Source organism: Nothoprocta perdicaria, unplaced genomic scaffold, assembly GCF_003342845.1.
Source record: "Nothoprocta perdicaria isolate Ctin4 unplaced genomic scaffold, notPer1 scaffold_349, whole genome shotgun sequence".
Taxonomy (NCBI): domain Eukaryota; kingdom Metazoa; phylum Chordata; class Aves; order Tinamiformes; family Tinamidae; genus Nothoprocta; species Nothoprocta perdicaria.
Genome location: NW_020455587.1, coordinates 483,270 through 501,244, shown reverse-complemented (window position 1 = coordinate 501,244; position 17,975 = coordinate 483,270). Strand labels below are relative to the sequence as shown.

General features: G+C 38.6%; 1 protein-coding gene across 6 annotated transcripts in view; it reads left to right on the top strand.

Moving 5' to 3' along the window:
- PTPRK (protein tyrosine phosphatase, receptor type K) overlaps window positions 1–17,975 on the top strand; it is a 293,985-nt gene that overhangs the window by 88,186 nt on the left and 187,824 nt on the right. For all 6 annotated transcript variants that reach the window (XM_026044058.1, XM_026044053.1, XM_026044054.1 and 3 more), the window contains exon 5: window positions 12,300–12,474. In XM_026044058.1, coding sequence (XP_025899843.1) covers window positions 12,300–12,474 — 175 coding nt within the window. The remainder of the gene's footprint in view (window positions 1–12,299; window positions 12,475–17,975) is intronic.

Sequence of the window (17,975 nt, the reverse complement as noted above, 5' to 3'; positions counted from 1 at the left end):
CCTTCAAACAATGCCATTGTATCAAATTTTATTAGCAAGAAATATAATCGGTGTTTGATGTCAAGTTAAACGGAGATGTAACRATAAGCTGTCATAATCTTAAGAATGATTTTCTCATAAAAATTATAATTAATGGCTTGGACAAGCAGGTGGCAGAAGGAATGTGGTTGTGTGTGTATCTGCACRCATGTGTAGCTCATTTTCTCAACAGCATGTTTAACAGAAGAACATAAAACTAACTGCTGCATGCTCTGTATGTGTATGTCTCTCCATAGTATGTGCGTGTGGTGGGGAGAGGGCCTCACACTTCAACTTCTATCCGTATATAATTTTTAGAAGTATGTATATTTAACATAGMAGATGAATAAAACCAGGACTTTTTTTTTCTCACTCTAGAAAAACGTTAAGCTTTCTTTGGAGTTTGTAGGGAAGCTTGCTTCTAGTTAAGTAGACCGGATACAGGTCTAAACAAAAGTTTATGCCTGCTCCTTTAAAACTGTAGTTTTGCAGCTTGACGTGGATAAAAATCAGTKTAGCTGTATGTGTGCCTTTCACATTTCAGAGTCAGTGCTTAAGGTATATGTATRAGCTTTCTCCTTATAATGGTTTTCAAATGTGCCCTTTAAAACAGAACTCTTGAGTATTTTTTTAAATGTGTATTTCAGTACACTTTTGGAACTTTATATTATATGTATTTTTGGCAGATACATTGAAATGAACTATAATCAGTTCTTTCCAATCTACTTGAAATCTCTTTCAAGAGATAATGAGGCTGACAAATCTTGAGCAACAGTTGCATGTAGGAATGTGCAAAACTTGGAGTTTCAAAAGGGAGATGAGATTAGAAAAATTGGATGCTAGGTAAAATATATTGTGGGATAAATGTGCTACAACACCAATCTTTACATAAATCTAGCAGTGATTGCACTACATTTAGGAAAAAGATACCTTATCAGCAGGTTTTCATGTCTTTGAGTAGGAACATGTTTAGTCGGAGCAAATATAAAACATGATCTTTGACGAAGAGGAGTTGCAAACAATCTGAGTGCACAAAACATGCAAAATTAACCTGAATTAGTAGATCAAAGGCAGGGCTGTAGCAATGGGAACATGCAAGAAGCAAGGTAACGTACCACCTTTGATGGGAAATCGGTCAGCAGGCCGGGGGGAGGCAGCCGGCTGGAACTCTTCCATACTGCTCCACACCTTGCAGGCAGATAAGTTTGTCAGATTGCCCTGTCTCACTGTCCCTCCCTTGAGGAGCTCAGTTAGCAGCCACAACAACTCAGAAAACATATAATTTGCCCCTTCATGGCGTTTTGTATGGGTTTTCTATCACAGAAATGAGCTCCTTCTAGTAGCATAAAAGATGATTCTTTTGTTGGGTGAGGAATGGATGTTCCCTTCGACCTTTGGATACTTGTGCTCTTAAAGTGCTCGGATRATCTTGAAGCTAGTTTACCACTGAATGTGCATGCTTGGATTTAGACTCCTATTTTCCCTTAAACAATGCCAAATATTCACCAAAGGTGAATTCCTCCTCATTCCAACCCCCTGTTCTGCTTTCCCAACATAAGAGCAAATCACCAACTTTAGCTCTCTGAACTTCCTTCATTAAACAGATTACATAACAAGWTACTGCTCCCACTGCACAAAACTGGTAGCGGATTGACTCTTTTCCTAAAAGTTAGGGGGAATGTGGTTGTGGCCTTGTGAGGCTTCAAAGTGACTTGGAAGAGCTTCTGTTTAACCTTTGACCATCCAGAGTTTCGAAGTCTGAATACCCAGGAAGGAGCACCCAGCAGATCAAATGAAATGCCTAAGTAATTGTTTTTGAGAGCCCTGAGCTGAAATATTCCGGGAATGCATTTTTCTCATAACAATAAAAGCCACTGGAAAGAAAGACGAAAAAGAAATGCAAAAAAGGATGCTTTTGAAGTATATTGTGTTAAAGAAAATAGCTTTTTGTTATGTTTTTATTGAAAGAGAAAAGATATTCCTTTAAAGAATAAAAAAGCAACAAAAAAATCTACTAATAAAACATATTCTTGGATAAGTGAAGATCCCAAGTATGATCTGGGACACTGGGACTTTTTATATTTGCTATATTCTACAGTCCCATTTGCTTGCTTTGCAGTAATAGACTTTTGCAGTTACAGCCTTCATTAGCAGATGTGCTGCTACTATCTGGCTCTCCCAGCCCTCCCTTCAGAAAGGACCAGAGCATATTAGGCAGCGGGGAGCAAAACCCAGTGTTGCCATTGTGGCAACATTGTGTGACCCAGTGTGGTCAGGCCCTGGGTGAAGCCCCACYGCTGTGCGAGTCTGAATCTTGATTAGTATCTGAATCACCAAACCAGCACCAGTGCTGGCACATGGGAAAAGATGAGAATGATCGGTCAGAGGCAGAGGACTCAACAGCATGAACTTAAGTGGTCTCAGGAGCTTGACCTATTGTGGTGATTGGCATCAGCTTTAATTTTGTAGTTATAGGGAAAAAGCCCTGGTAGCACTTCAGATGATCTGCAAACACGCACATCTGTGTGCTTCTGTTTCTCTCTGTTTAATTAAGTGCACATACCTTTGTATGGCTGAAACTGAAAGGAGATCAGAATCGGTGCAGCCTTTCAGTGCACTGATTCTTATGTGGTTATTGCTGCAGCGACGGTCTTTTCATCAGCTCGGATGATATTCTATAAATATATTTCTATAAACATTTCAGACGAATAGAAATTAACATTGTATTGAACTTCTGTTGGCCTTCATGCACTTAGACTCTTTTTCTTGCTTGTTTGTTTTTAGATTATATCTGGTCTCCTGTCCCCTTTCATATCCCTCCTCTCCGCCCTACATTTTGCAGCCCCACTGGAGCAAGGTCTGGGCCAGTCAGAGCTCTGACATTGAAAGATAAGCAGTAAAGATAACACAGGACATTTAAAAGTTGCACATGCATTAATATAAAACAAATGTTTGCATAGATAAAGAGATTGAACTAGTTGAACGAGAGGATCTGACACAGACCTTTTGTGAGAGGGTGAGCACCGGGTGTGGAAGCAGTACAGACATACAGCTCTGCTTTTTTCTTTTTGGGCATAATATTGCAGCAAATCTGTTACATCCGTTTACTGAAGCATTTTCTTTGTGCTCCCTAATTACTGGCAAATTCTGAAAGAGTGTCAAAATCCATAGGTATTGTTTGAAATGAAATGAGTATTGATTTTTGCTTTTAAAATGGATTCAGTCTTAGKGTGTGTCCTCTTTTTGCCCACCCTCACACCTTTTGATTATAATGCTGCTTCTCCCTCTCCCCCCAATAGGTATTTTTTCCTCCTCTTAAAATTTCTTCTTTAGAGAAAAAAAAAAACATTTGTTGTTCCGTGCCACTGTATGCATGGAAGCTCATGGGTTGTATGATGGGAATCTACAAGCCCAAGATGATAACTTGGCATTTCTACCTGTGCAAAAGGGATTTCTACCTGCAATATCAAGAGAAAATGTATGACTTTTGGTGCTTGATCTTTAAGATTTCAGAAGGTAATAGTAATTCTTGCTGATTTTTTTTTTTTTACATAGGAAGTGACCATGATTTTTTTCATTTATTAATTTTTTTTTGCACCTCACTTCTTTGTTCACCTTGCTTTGCTGAATTAGTGTAATTAGAGGCCTTTCTGATTCTGTTTTGTTCCTTGGAAATACCATACATTCCAGTGGAGTTATGTCAATAAATGACCTTGCAAATAAGAGTCACATTAATCCTGGTTCCTGGATGGATACATGTTAAATATTAAATATTTGAAAGAGTAGTGCACACATAGAACATTCTAACATTGAAATGCAAACACTTGGGGGAAAAAGATCTGTTTGCCTATTTGATTTTCCTATTGTGTGAAGAAAGCCTCCCCTGTTTTAAGCTTCATTTCATTACTGGGTGTGGAAATAGAATCGACTGAGTAGAATAAATAACGTTTTGGTATGCAAAGAGTCTAGAGAGCCTTGTGCACATTGTCCAGCATTTGCTCCATGGCTCTAATTGGGGTATCAGAGCAATAGGGTTTTTTGCATAATGGTGCTGTGTTTAAACTGCTTCCTGAGCTGGGAACAATTGTGACTCCCATAAGCCCAACACGATTTGCAGCATCTTATCGGTGTCCAGTTTAACTGGACACTTGTGCAGTGCAGAGAATAGAGCCTTTTGCTGAAACATCTGCTGAACCATATGCCTTGGCACCTGGTTCAGCTGGAGATAACTGCGGCGTTAATGAGTCCATCCATCATTGCTGCACGTTACGTTCCCGTTGCATTGGATTAGGGAGAGCGGCTTGCTCCGGCTTTGCAGGCGAGCGCATTCTGCCACAGTCTCCAGTGGTGCCGTTTGCTTTGGCGAGTCTCACATCGAGAGGGGGGTACTGTGTGTTTTTAAAAGTTTAATTCTCCCCTGGTAATTTTGAGGAGATTGTCCCGGGAGCTATGGCAAGGGGGGCAGTGCTGGCACTAGGTCCTGGTGCTGCCTTGGCCCGTGGAGAGGCTCAGCAGCATTGATGCAACGCGGCGCGTCTCCTTGCGCAGCCAGGGGAAGCCACAGCTCCTTGTGGAATAACAGATAATTAAAGCAATTGCCTCAGAGTAATAATTGAAAAAGTGAAATTAAAAAGCATTATGGAAAATAAAATGCAAATTGCTGTAAAAACAATGGAGTTGGGCTGACCTCCCAGCAGTACCAACTGTTACCAGCCGATGAAGGATCGCTGCGCGCCTGGGCTGTGATGGCTCCAGCAGCCGGCTGTACAGTGCTCCCTTTCTGCAGAAATCTCGTGTAGCCACAAAAGCCTTGCTTACCAGCACCTTGAATTTTGATTTTTTTSTCCTGCAGTTGGATGTTTAGCTGTCAGGGCTCTTTCAATGATTTTCTTGCTAAATACTGCGTATGTGCACCCTTTGACGGATCTTTGGATGGAGCGCTTATTAATGGCATGCTAAGGTGTTGCCTTGAGGTAGATCRCTGTGTAGGGCTAATATGCTCTTAAGAAATTCAAAGTGGGGAGTGTGCATGAGAACCTCCATGTGTAGGAGTGGGTTGAGGGACTCACCATTCAGTGAGTTTTTTTGTCTTGTGTTGTTTGATTCGTGAAAGGACAGTGTTTCTTCTACTGGGATGGAAGTTGTGCTACATCATTCTTTGRGAAAAGAGCTGTTTAAAAATATAACATTACAAGTTAGGGGTCAAAATGAATGATTCTTGCTTTTAGATTATTTAATGCACTTTGTTGTTAATGGAAGTTGGATTCAAGCCCTTCTTGAACATAAATGCTTCAGTATCATCCTCATTTTTACTTTTCTCACAGCATTGTTATTCCCAAGCAGAATCCACTGTAACCATAACTATTATTGAATATTGTTACTCAACCTTACTTTCTCAACCAGTAAAATGCCACTCAACTCTATATCATCATACCTGGGGAATGCCTTGATTGCTATCAGTGATAAATTGCATAGAAGTACCTTTTTTGTTGCACTTAAAGATTTCACAGAAACTTTATCAGCCTGATTTTCTCATTTTTGGTTACTTTTATTTGTGGAAATGTGTAGTTGAAAGTGAGCCACAGAATCTGGGACAGAGAGGGCAGCCCTCATCTTTTACAGTGGCTGGTCTGTTTAATCCACACTCTTGCCTCAGCTCATTTGCTCTTTGATAGACATTGTTTTTTGAAGCATTTTGSAAAGATGCATGAAAAGATGGCTTAAAGTCATATACATAGCTACATTTAAATGGTTTAACTTCTAGTTTGTTCTGTATCACATGATACTGACTCCTCCACTGCTATAAAGGATATCTACCAGTGAAAAATACACTATTCMTAAGTTCATATTTGATATTCTTCTGCCAACTTGCTTCTTTCACTAAAGCTTTTTTTTTAATTTAATCTTCCATGCTGTATTCGTCTTTGATATGATCTATGACATTTAACCCTGTATGAACCATTCTCCCTCTCTCCCTCAGATAAATATGGCAATTCCTTCTACATCCCCCGTCATTTAAAATTTCAACAACACCCAATGCTGTAATTCTGCTGGGTGTAATTTAATTCTGCCCCAGTTAACTTAGTCCTCCAGCCTGTGTAGCTACTGGTCATTTAGTTCATGCTGGAGTCGTCGGAGTTTTCATCCACAGAGGTCTCCCCTAGGGATGCTGTTGTTGCTGCTGAGGCTGGAACATCAGCCCGCAGGGAGCTCTGCTGCTGGATCCTCCGAGGATGCTGCTGCCAGTCAGGTCATGACCATATGTAACATGTAGGATTGTAGGAGTTTTTATTTTTTTTTAATCCTGCTGCTGTTTTGCAGTTTGCTGTTGCAACAACTGTTGTGGCAGTATAGTTCAACTTGAAATGCTTTTGCTTACTGTGTGAAGTCATGATAGTATTCCTTGTAGCACTCAGTGGCTTAAACCCGTGAAAATCTTATACATGAATTTAAGATAATGCCCATAAAAATGTGCCACTCCTCACCGATTGGGTCCTTTAAGCCTTGTCTATTAATCATTGCATTCAGATTGTCTCCTTCTTAGCAGAGTGAAGTGCTATAGGGAGCCCCGTGCCCTAGTTTGCTCAAATAGCTGTGAGACTTTATGAAATACAAAAGGATAAAATCATCTGCTACCCTTCTTTTAGAGAAGATTTGCTGAGATTTTTTCAAAGAACTATGCTATGTCATACCGGTCTTGAGTAGTTTTTTTTTTGCAAATTCTTTCCGTCACTGTCCTTTTTTAACTAATCAGAGATTTTAAACTGACAAGATGATTGCTRTAGTTGTGTGCTCTGCTCAAGGTGATATAGACCTTCAATCAGTGTCCAGCATTTCAGTGTATGCTGTTGTTTTAAAGCAATTTCTGAATTCACAAACTATAACTTTCTGAAAGTTCATTTTTTAAACATATAGTTTGTTACATTTGTTGTATTAGATTTAAAATGAACTGTCTTTAAACTGTCCAGAGAAAACAAACATGGATTTTATTCATTTAATGGAATGACTGGGGACAGTGAAGAATASATTTTGCTATTCTGACTCCATTAGATTTTATTATATTAAAGTAAGCTAAGATTGCCACCTACGAAGGGCCAGATGGCTCTGAATTGGATTACTTTGTGAGAACCAATACTTTATTCAATGGGAAGTTCAGTGTAGCATGAGGGCAACTAAGCTACTTCTAACTGAGCAAGGTTGAATAACAGAAGTGTGCTTGCGAGTCTAAGGCATTAAAATTGATCTTGATTTTTTCTTTATGGTTGTAGTATGCTGGATAGAATTAGTCTCATCATATTTTTTCAAAATTTTTAGTTTATATTTTCATGAATAAAAGCAGTACTAATAAGTGAATGCATGGTTCTTTGGAAAGTAGGATCATCCACTGTTATGCTGAATTTGGAGACACTAGCAAATTATAGCAGGTTATATTTCTGACTTTCTCCTTAAAAAAAAAAAAAAAAAAGTGGTAGCCAGTTCATCTCAAATTGTATACTATGAAAAAGATTGTACTTTATAGGCATATTTTCCAAACAAGTACACTTCTAGCTCTTGTTCCATTTGAAATATGTATTACTTAGGCTAAAAACCCATAGTTGYGAATAAAATCATTTGCAMAAGTYCCACTTATTCACTTATTCTCTCCTTTTTAACTGAGAAAAAAATTGCTTCATTTTCTCCTTATGGTAAGTAATTTTACATGTCTGTCAAAGTTTTAAAGATTCAAGAATATACTAAGACATTTGTGAAGAACATTGTATTTAACAAGATTTTTCTTGTAGACCTGCCTTGGTTTGGAGATGATATTTTAAATGCTGTAAAAACATGTTCAGTGCGTGTCACAAAGCGGCAGACAGCAACACAAAACTAAAATTAGGGAATTCTTTTTTTTTTTTAATTTCTTGATGGTTATTTTCCAAAATTTGTCTGGCAGAGTCCGTTCATTAATGTCCTCGTTCAAGCCTTTCCCTCAAAGGAAAAAAAAAAAATCAAAATCACTAACAAAAAAGGCATTTCTGACTTTACACAGTGGATAAAGCACTTGACAATTTTGGAGCATATTCTTTGTAAATTCCCTTCTGCCCTGGCTGTCAGTGGGTGCGAGTCCCCAGACTCCTGGTGGCAGCGTCTCCTACTTTTCTGCCCTCACACCGAGTGGTCATCCCACCTTTGATGATGGACAGCATCATGAAAACACGTCCCCCATGGGCTCTGTGGCTAAGCACTGCATTCACTGGTGAATTGATTCACATCAGCAGCTCCGGTATTATTAATCCAGTAAGGCTATTTTCCTGAAGAGTTTTCTGCAGGAATATGCAAGGGAAGGTGAAGAGGGAGGCAGCRAGGAGCTGCTGAAGCGAGACTGGCTGCCAAAGCCACGCGTGGGCAGCTGCAGCCCAAGTGTTGACATCTCCTGCTCTCTGGAGACCTCCCAGCAAAGAGCCGAGAGTCTAGGAGGAGAAATGGTGTTGGCTGTCAGTATTAGCACTGTAGAAGACTTGTTTTGAGGTGTTTATGCCAAGAAGGGGACCAGGATGTGTGAGATTTAACTGTCCAGAATGATAAAAATCACTGGTATTGAAAGAAAGAGAGAAAGAAAACAGGAAAATSTAGGCTGAACATCAACATGGAAATTTATGGTATCATATTATCACTTAAAAAAAAATCTTTTGAACTTGAAAAATGCAGAAAAGCAAATAGGTTTTAAATCTATATTAGAAAATTAGAAATACACCTAAAATCTACCATGTTAGACTTCAGAAGTTTTAGGTTAGATTCAGCTTCTGAAATATTTCAGAATATTTCAGAATATTTCAGAATATTTCAGATTATTTCAGAATATTTAAGGTTGGAAGGGACCTCTACAGATCATCTAGTCCAACCTTCCTGCTCAAGCAGGCTCAAGCAGGCAGAAATATCCCCTAGTAGTCATCTTCATGTTTATTAAATGCTTAATTTCTTTCAAGAGAGAGCAGAGGGGAACTTTAAAGCTGATTAATAGTTTGCCTGCTTTCTTTTTAAACAGAGTAGACTTTACTGTATGTTTTTTTTTGATATAGATGTTCTAGTGTCATTGCCATAAAACAAATTCCTGCCTGAAAATAAAGAATGTTAGGTTTCAAGTCATAGATTTTAAAAGCCTGAAATGCCAGAATTAGGGGAGGGTTTTTTACATGTTTACATATCATTTAATCAACTGTTTACAGCACGTAGTTCTTTATGAGGCCCACAGTTCTTTCCAGGGAAGGAAAAAAGTAATCTGACTGGTGACCTCTTCTAAATGAGCAATTCAGGGTTATCAAATCAGACAGCACGGGACTGGAGAAAGCAAGGATAACACAGGGTACAGCCATTACCTATTAGTATAACTACACATTAATTTTAAATTGGATTTTTAAAACCTAATTGAGCAACATTTTCCAGCTCTGTTCAGTGTGAGCAGGACATAAATTGAAACAGTATCTGCCAGAAATTCTCTAATAAGCAGYGAGCACTGCTGCCTTTCCTTTCTTTTAAAATCAGTAGTGGTGCTCTGACACTGTAAAGAAAAATTTAATTAAAAGATCATGGCAGTGCATCTGAACTCTGACTGCCTAATGGCTTACCAATGCAAGATAGATGTATTGAAATGAATGCAGGGTATTTCCTTCAACATGTATTTTTAAGTGAGAAATCTCATCTATTTGAACTTCTGGTAATTTTAATGACTGAAAAATATTTTAATGGGTAAACTATACATGAAGATACACTTTGAAGGTGTAATTGCACAGTGGGATTCACAAGAAAAATCCTAATACAGAGAAATTTGAGCAACTGTTCTAAACCTTGTAAGATAAAGGCGTAGGAAATCACTAATGCAAATAGCAAAGAAAATCCTAGGTTTTGCTGTTGGAGTAGAACTGTGAAGCTGTTTAAATTCTTTTTTTTTTTTTTTTGATTAATTGCTCTAAAAGTGCTTTATTATTTTGTTTAAAATTAGAAGCCTGGTTCACTTTTCTTCTCTGGCATTAAGCATGTAAACTAGCTGAAGTAAGCAAGTTTTCAGCTTTGGAGAACAAATTATTTTACAAAGCAAGCTTTGTGATGTGCTTCTCAACTGCTGGCTGAGAGCTTTACATTGAGATTTAAAGCACTGGACTTAATGAAGGCAAAGCCTTAATTTTAGAAAAAGGTCTCTGATATTTATTTTTGGTKGAACAAAAATCATTGTGCTAGCCGAGTTATCACTATCATATCTAGCATGGTGTCAGTCTAATAACTTCAATTAACCTTGTATTCTGTTGAATGAGACTTCTATTTTTGTACAAAGCTTTAAAAATGTAAACAAATTTCCCTAACTCTGCTGGTTATGAGATGGAGGAGGGAGCCCGTACGGCCCTGGGATAACTTGCCTGAGGATCCCCACTCGCACGTGCAGTGTTGACTGCCCTTGGCCTGCAAGCGCCACTCAGGATAATGTCCACAAAATAAATAGGCTTGACAGTCAAGGCAGGGGGTTTTGAGGTAGAGGAACTGTGTATCCGTCCGAAGCATTTCCATTCTAGTATTTTCCATTTTGGAGACCTGCTTTTGTGTTTGGCATCTTGCTGTGTCTGATCTGCTATGGGCTCAGCATACCTCCAGGTATAGTGGTATCTGATCTGGTATGGGCTCAGCATACCTCAGCATGCACTTCTGGCATAATAGTGGAAAAAAAAAAAAATAAAAAGAAAATAGGAAGAGACTGAGTAAGTCTTTTAAGCCATCATGAGATGAGCAGGACTCAATCCAACACAACAGCAGCTAGCGAGGGTGACAGCAAGGCCTGTGTGGTGGAACAACCGTAGACTGAAGGAGGCCACTCTCTGTCAGGATTGCGTTAGTGAACATCTTCACCCAGGGGCTGCAGTGATGCTTGGGAACAACCCTCTGGCTACTGCAAGAAAGATGGCAGAAGTTGGAACACAACCATTTAACCTTTATTAATAGTTGACACRGACACTTCTTGGAGCGAGCTTGAAGCCATGCTGAATCCCCTGCTAATCTACAGTGAACATATTTAAAGTGATTAATCCATGTGAAGATCACAAACAGTAGATGTGAATTAAAGAGTTTCCATGTTATGAAATGTGTTCCTACCTGTGATAGAGGCTGGCCAAGCCACGTATGCAGTGTAACCCATTTGCCTTCTGTCCCCTCTGGGTTTTGCCACAGGCCCTCAGGTTATGAAATTCTGTAGCTCAGCAGTGCTGCTCAGGAAGCGCCGAGTCAAAGACCTCAGTGAGATCCCTCATTTCAGGGGTTGATTAGAGCTAAAAAGGTCCGCAGGAGGTCACGTTTTGCTGTGTATCGAGGAGCAGGCAAGGCAGTTACAAGGGAAATTAGGATATATTTCTGGGCACTGAGCAAAGCTGAATGTTCAGAAACTACTGTCTGGTTGGGGAATAACAGCATGCAGCTGGTCTGCAGGAGGGARAAGACAGTGCTCATAGACAGCGGTGTGCATTTCCTGGTGTTGTTAGTTTTTCTTTGTTAATTTCGGAGAGGAAGGTCTATTTTTTATTGAAATTGAAATTCAGATCATCTCTGTGGAGATCAGGCAAAAGTCTCACATAAATAGTGAATCTGTTTCTGCTTGACAGACACATGCCCCAGTCAGCTTCAGAAGGACTGAGTTTTTCCCCAATTTTTGGTTATGATTTTTTCAGAACTCTGTTAGTGTCTTCTAAATTAGATGTAGCAGTTCTCTTTTAGCAGTTCCTTTCCCTCCCCTTTTTATTTCAAATAGCTTTAGATACATGGTGCATAGTATGCCAAAGGTACAATTTCAGAAGCTATGGAATTTGAATAGATAAAAAGGTAAGCACTAAAAAGGAAACATTGGCTGCTTGATGAAAAATAGCTGCTGGAAACTTACACAGTCCCTCTATGATAAATTTTTATTATGTTGTTGTTGTTTAAATTTCTTTTATGATGCACCAATATATCTGTTCTCATTTTACTCCAAAGTTGAATGGATTTTCTCAGGAATGCAACTGCTCCTCCTAGGCTTTCCTAGCCTATTGAGTAAGGAATGTGCAGTCTGGTGGGGGGTTCCCACCAAAACTTGATTCTGAAATGCTTTTGGATACCTGCCCATCTCTTGATGTGCTGTGTGCTGACCTAATGTGCTGTGTGCTCTCCTGCTAGGGAGAGGTGGCACCAGGAGATGCATCTGAGGTCTTTTCGCATGCTGTTTGTATGATGATCATGATAAATGTCTTTGTGTTCTTAYGAGACACATGTGTTTATTTTATTTTCAGAGAAGAAATGGAGAAGATATTCCAGTTGCTCAGACTAAAAATATCAATCACAGAAGATTTGCTGCTACCTTTAAGTTGCAAGAAGTGACAAAAACTGACCAGGATTTGTACCGCTGTGTAACTCAGTCAGAAAGAGGTTCTGGAGTGTCCAATTTTGCTCAACTTATTGTTCGAGGTAAAGTTTAAATTTTATTCAATTAAATGTTCTTAATGCCAGTGTTTTCTACTTATGCGTTCATCTGAAATGGTTACAGAAATGTAGCACTATGAGGCTCTTGAAACTGTCATAAACAAGACTATGGTTAGCAACATTTCTAACTTTTAAACCTAGAGTGCCTCCATATAAAACCCCTCATCTTTTAATGCATGTAACTTGTCCATATGCAATTCAGTAGATGGTGGTGGTTGAACTTAAGGTGCAAACTGATTAACATTTCATGAATATCTTTCAAGACATGAGAGAATCCACCGTAGATTGGTTCCCTTTTAAAATCCATTGCCTTGAGCAGACTGGCAGTACAGCAAATAACACATTGTTCTGTTACCTGGGAGACAGGTATATAAAAACAGTTTTAAACTTTCCTCTTATCCAAGGACTAAAAGTATTATGGAGATTTGCTTGTGATGATTTCTGCCCTGTGGAGTAGGGGGARAGGAAAAGGAAAGAAGAACTTGCTTTTTCCACTCTGAATATTTTTCACTGTAGTTCATTCAGAAACCTGTTGGAGTGCAACCATGGCTTAAGCATGGAGATGTATGACTGGCCGTATATTTCATTATATTTTATTCCTTTTGTGTTTTGGAAACAATAAAACTAACTAACTAAAAAAGAGTTGTGGTTGAACATAAGAATATGCAGTTGAGTTCTCATTTCTGAAATTCATTTGCTGTTTGACCTGGGATAAGTCATTAAGGCTCTCCTTGCCTAATTGTATCCCTTGTTTACCTACTACCTAGGTTTGTGGTGAAGCTTAACCTTTTCAAGTGTGATGGTGAAGTTCTGTGGTGTTCAAAATCAGTCTGTGATGCTGCTGCCTGGGAAGGGGCTGGGTTGGCCAGGCAAGGTAAATGTGGGTATGAGGTGTCCAAAGGGGCTCTCGCTTGACCCATTGGTCCCAAAAGAGATGACTTAATTAGCAGTCATCTGGGATCAGCTACTGCATCTGGAACTAGGACAGGGAAAGCAAAATCATTCASAGCTTGTATAGGTAAAGAGAGCATAGGAAGTGCACTAAGAGATTTGTTTTTTGGTATTGGCTGGCAGACATCATTTTTTTTTTCCGTGGAGACCAGATGAGGTCAAGTAGATTTAAAACCTTCTATGAAGCACCAATAAAAAATAGGCTCTATATACATATAGATTTAGACAATATGTTAACAGTTTGTTTTGTTCTGCAGATGTGCTCTTTTGTCCAGCAAAGGGCAAGATAATCATGCTAACATAATGTAACGAATCTTGTTATAGTATGAAAAGTGTCTTTCTGTCTTACTGTAAGGAAAGCACGAAAACTGGGTATCTGTATCCAGGAAATGACAGATTTGCATTTTTATAATTAAGGAAGAGCAATAAAATGGGGTTAAAAATGCTATTTCTTTCAAAAAGCAGGTAACCATATTAGACTTCAAAGCACTGAAGCCTGCATTAGAGATAAAAAATAAGGCTAAAATTCTTGTTTTCTAAAGGGAAACAATAGTATTCCAAAAACATTTTCTTCTATTTGACATCATGGTAACGAAAAAACGATATATATTTTACAGTAGGATTTATCGCTCRTTGCTATATTTGAAAAACAATATACAGTAATATATTTTCTTGTTTGTCTGGATAACCACTAAATAAATCTTGTTAGCCAAAAAAGCATACCCTCGGGGATCAGCTATCCTAGTGTTAAAACTGTACTGAAAATTAACCGTAATGACAGGTCCTATATCTCAGTGGCACTTTAAAGCTGACATCCTGCTACATGGATACAAAAGATGGTAATTTTAAAGGAAATTTTTGGGCCACTGATATGAATTGCCTTTAATAAGAGCTGGCATAGTATTGCCCATTGTCAACGATGACCCAGGGGTAAGAGTTTATTAGTGCGTTTCCTTCTAAACCGAAAGTGACAGGGCATGCTTGGGGCCTTTTTGTTGCTGTTCATAGCAAATGAAAATTTCACTGCAGAATCCTCACGCTGAAGAGTATTGATCTGTGTGTTCGCACAGCCAGAGGAGGAAAAAAAGCACTGAGACACAATTTACTTTGTCATGACTAGGGTATTGCCTCCAGAGCATTTTGAGTAATGATAAGGTCTTTGGTTTGTAGAAGCCAAACTTTATTGACAATAGTTGTTATTAAAGAGCGGGAGATGAAGAACAGCAGTTGTTGCTCAATGTCTCAAAGTTTTGATGTCCACGAGTTTAGCTACCTGGCAGAGAACTTTGCATATACCATGTCTGTACTGAAGAGCAGTATAGGTGTAGAAGCATCTTCCACTTCTTTGATGAGGAGTCTATAAGTTAGCATTAAGAATGGAAGTGTCCAGTTGTATTACTTACATCATATTGAAACATCATTGTTTTGTTTTGAGCTTTAAAAGAAGTGCTTTCAGTTGAGTTCTAAATATTATTTTAAAGATAGAGACCTGGGAGGTATGGCATAGTACCACAGATAGAGAGCCTTGGCTACTTGAACTCTTTCTTTTTTTTTCTACAATAATAAGAGTAGCATAGGATTTCTAATTCAATTGCAACAATTTACCAAGTGTAGTTCCACTCACTAGTTTAATGTCTCACCCTTATTTTGACAGTCTTCGGCTTTGAGCTCAGTGACTATGTTGTATTGATTTTTAGATGGTTTCTATGGCATTGCTATCATTCCTGGGTAAGTATAAGAGCAGCTTCCCCTTTCTTCCATCCTTCCTTTTACAGGAAGCTTGTTGTTGATGTTACAACTTACCTTCTTGAACAGATCCTTCAGCCTAATCCTCCATTTATATTTTCCTTTGATGGCTGCTAAATTGGCGATTTCTGTGAAGACAATTTGTTGAGGTCTTGGCAGTTGTCTGCTTTGGAACTCTGTGATGATGATAGAAGGAAAAATATCTATGATGTGTAAGTAAGAGTGAACAAGAAGAGACTGACACTTTCTTTCTTATTAATTGCTTTGAGTGCAGATATATCATGTTCTGAAAGTCCCTCTCTGCTCCTTTTACTGCTTATCATAGAATCATAGAAAATAAATGCCCCAAAACATCACCTCTACCGATGGGTGAGGTATATATGTGGTATGTCCAAGAGTGTAAATTTTCTAAGTTGAAGTACCAGATGGCATTGCCCTCTTTAATCAATAGAGATTCTTGCACTATAACAAGCTCTTATGCTATTTAATCGCTCAGAGTTGTTAGAAAATACTGCAATATTAGATCTATTGATAAATTTTGCAGGTTTTGTTTTCTACATCAAAAACAAGCAAGTTTTCATCACATTTGTGGTCAAATTCTTAGTTGACTTTGCAAGTTAAAAATCACTATTAGGAGGAGCTGCAGAAATATCAGAAAAAAGCTCAAAATATTTGCATCGGCTGTAATGTTTGCTAATATTCTGTGGCCAGCTCTACTATATGTCAGATTCTGCTGATATGTTTCTGAGTTTTATCACAGTTAAAAGGAGTCTTGATGGTTTCACTAGGTGAGTACGGTTTTCCTTTCCGTTCCATTCTGTTCCGTACAGCCCAAATTGGGCTCCTCTATGATGAGGTCAAAGCAAGAGAAGTCTACACCTACCTTGATTTATAGCTCTAATATGGAATTGCCTTCATGTCCCTAGTATCCAGGCTAGCAACAGGAAGCAAAAGGCAGCTTTCCTCCAGATATTTTTCTCTACTGTCTTCTGTTTTTTCTCCTATGGATTGGAATAGCTCCTGATAACGCTGACCTAAGTGTGTGTGTGTGTGTGTGTGTGTGTGTGTGTGTGTGTGTGTGTTAATAAATGAGATTATTTTATTTCTGGTGTTTGCTTTGACTTTCTGAGTGATTCTCTCCTTTAAATGCTTCAATAGGTGTTTTGTTTGAATTTGTGAAGATATTCAACTTTGTTATCCTCACTGGGCTTTCCTTACCATCAGGAGCAATTCTTATGGTGGAAGTAACTTTTGAGTTAACTTAGAGSAGTCACCTCATCTTACATAGCGTCTTTGGTGTGTTTCACTGACTGGCAGAGCAGAAGGAAAAATTGGAAGAGAKATCCAATAGTCAGATGTGCTAAAGAACAGGTACTTTGCGTTGTTATCTGGGCTAAATGCCATTTTGGACAGCAGGAGTGTTCGGCAAACTCTAAGTTATGCAAGTCAAAAGCATGATGTAGCTGCTATGCCTCCTTTGTAAGTCATGTTTCTGAACATACTAATACTGCTCCTTGCACTTAATCTGGAGATTCTCAGTTTATACCTTTTTATCCCAAGTTTTCAAACACCTCTCTCATAGCTTGTAGGGAAAGCAGATAATAATCTGTTAATGACATTGCCGAAATAAGAAGTGATTTTGTGCTTTTTTGCTAAAGATCTTAATAAACCCCACTGATAAAACAGGAGATGCTTATTGGTTGAGTATTTAGATATAAGAATCCTTCAAGGAGTCCAGGATACAGTTAATTTCGTTTTTCTACAACAGCCTCTAATTTTAATTTTGTTTTTTTACCATATTTATCCTTCCTTAAGCAGGTTTAACACAGGATTTCTTCTATTCTCAATCCTGTTTCTTACAGTAGATAAATATGAGCCTGAAGCCAAATCCTGCCTCTTTTACACAAGAAGAATGAAAAAAACAGTGTAGGGAAATACTTCAGTACGCCTATATGCTCAAAAATCAATACATTGAGCTAGATAGGAGTCCCACGCTCATCATACTTCTACCATATCGAAAAGAGTAGGCTTGCTGAAAGATTTTCTCATCAGGCAAGTCTTCTGTGCAGGAAACATTTCCTTCATTAATCCAATGCTTGTCTCCAGCTTGTGTTAATAGGGGCTCTGTCCTTTTTCTTTAGAAAGCTGCTGGAAAGTTGCTGCTTTTTAAAAGCAGCCAAGGAGACTTAGATTCCCAAGAGCTAACAGGAATGCGTAGCATTTGGAACAGGCCTAATTCTATCTTTCTGTATTCAATGATCCTGGCTGGGTGGGGGTATATTTGAAATGCCTGGATGGATGCTTTGTAGCAGTCAGTTTGATTACATCAGGGCTTACTTGCTTTTTTCTGTCTTTTGAGAAACCTTAAGAGCTTGTCATTGGATTTGTTTCAAAATCTTTTACACATGTTCATATTTTTTTAAAGGTTGTATGGCACTTTATCACTAAAAGTAAAGCTTTGCTTTCTGACAGCATTTGGTCACTGCTCTCCAGTGTGCCGGACACTGCTATGCCATTGCTTCATCCCACTGTTGGCGTAGTTTGGGTGGAAGGTGTTTCTGTTCCCTTATAATCCTCTTGAAATCCTTTAAAGTGAATTGTTACTTTGTTGTAGTTCTGTGATTTGCTCTTCAGGGAGATCTGAATCATATATGGAAAATCACGTGTTTTGCTTTTATCTCTTGAGACGTGAGTTTTGTATTGCTTGACACCATCWGGGTTAATATTCTAATTAGGCAAAAGCTACACTTCTCTGCTTATATGCATTTTTTATAGTGTTCCTTGAACTT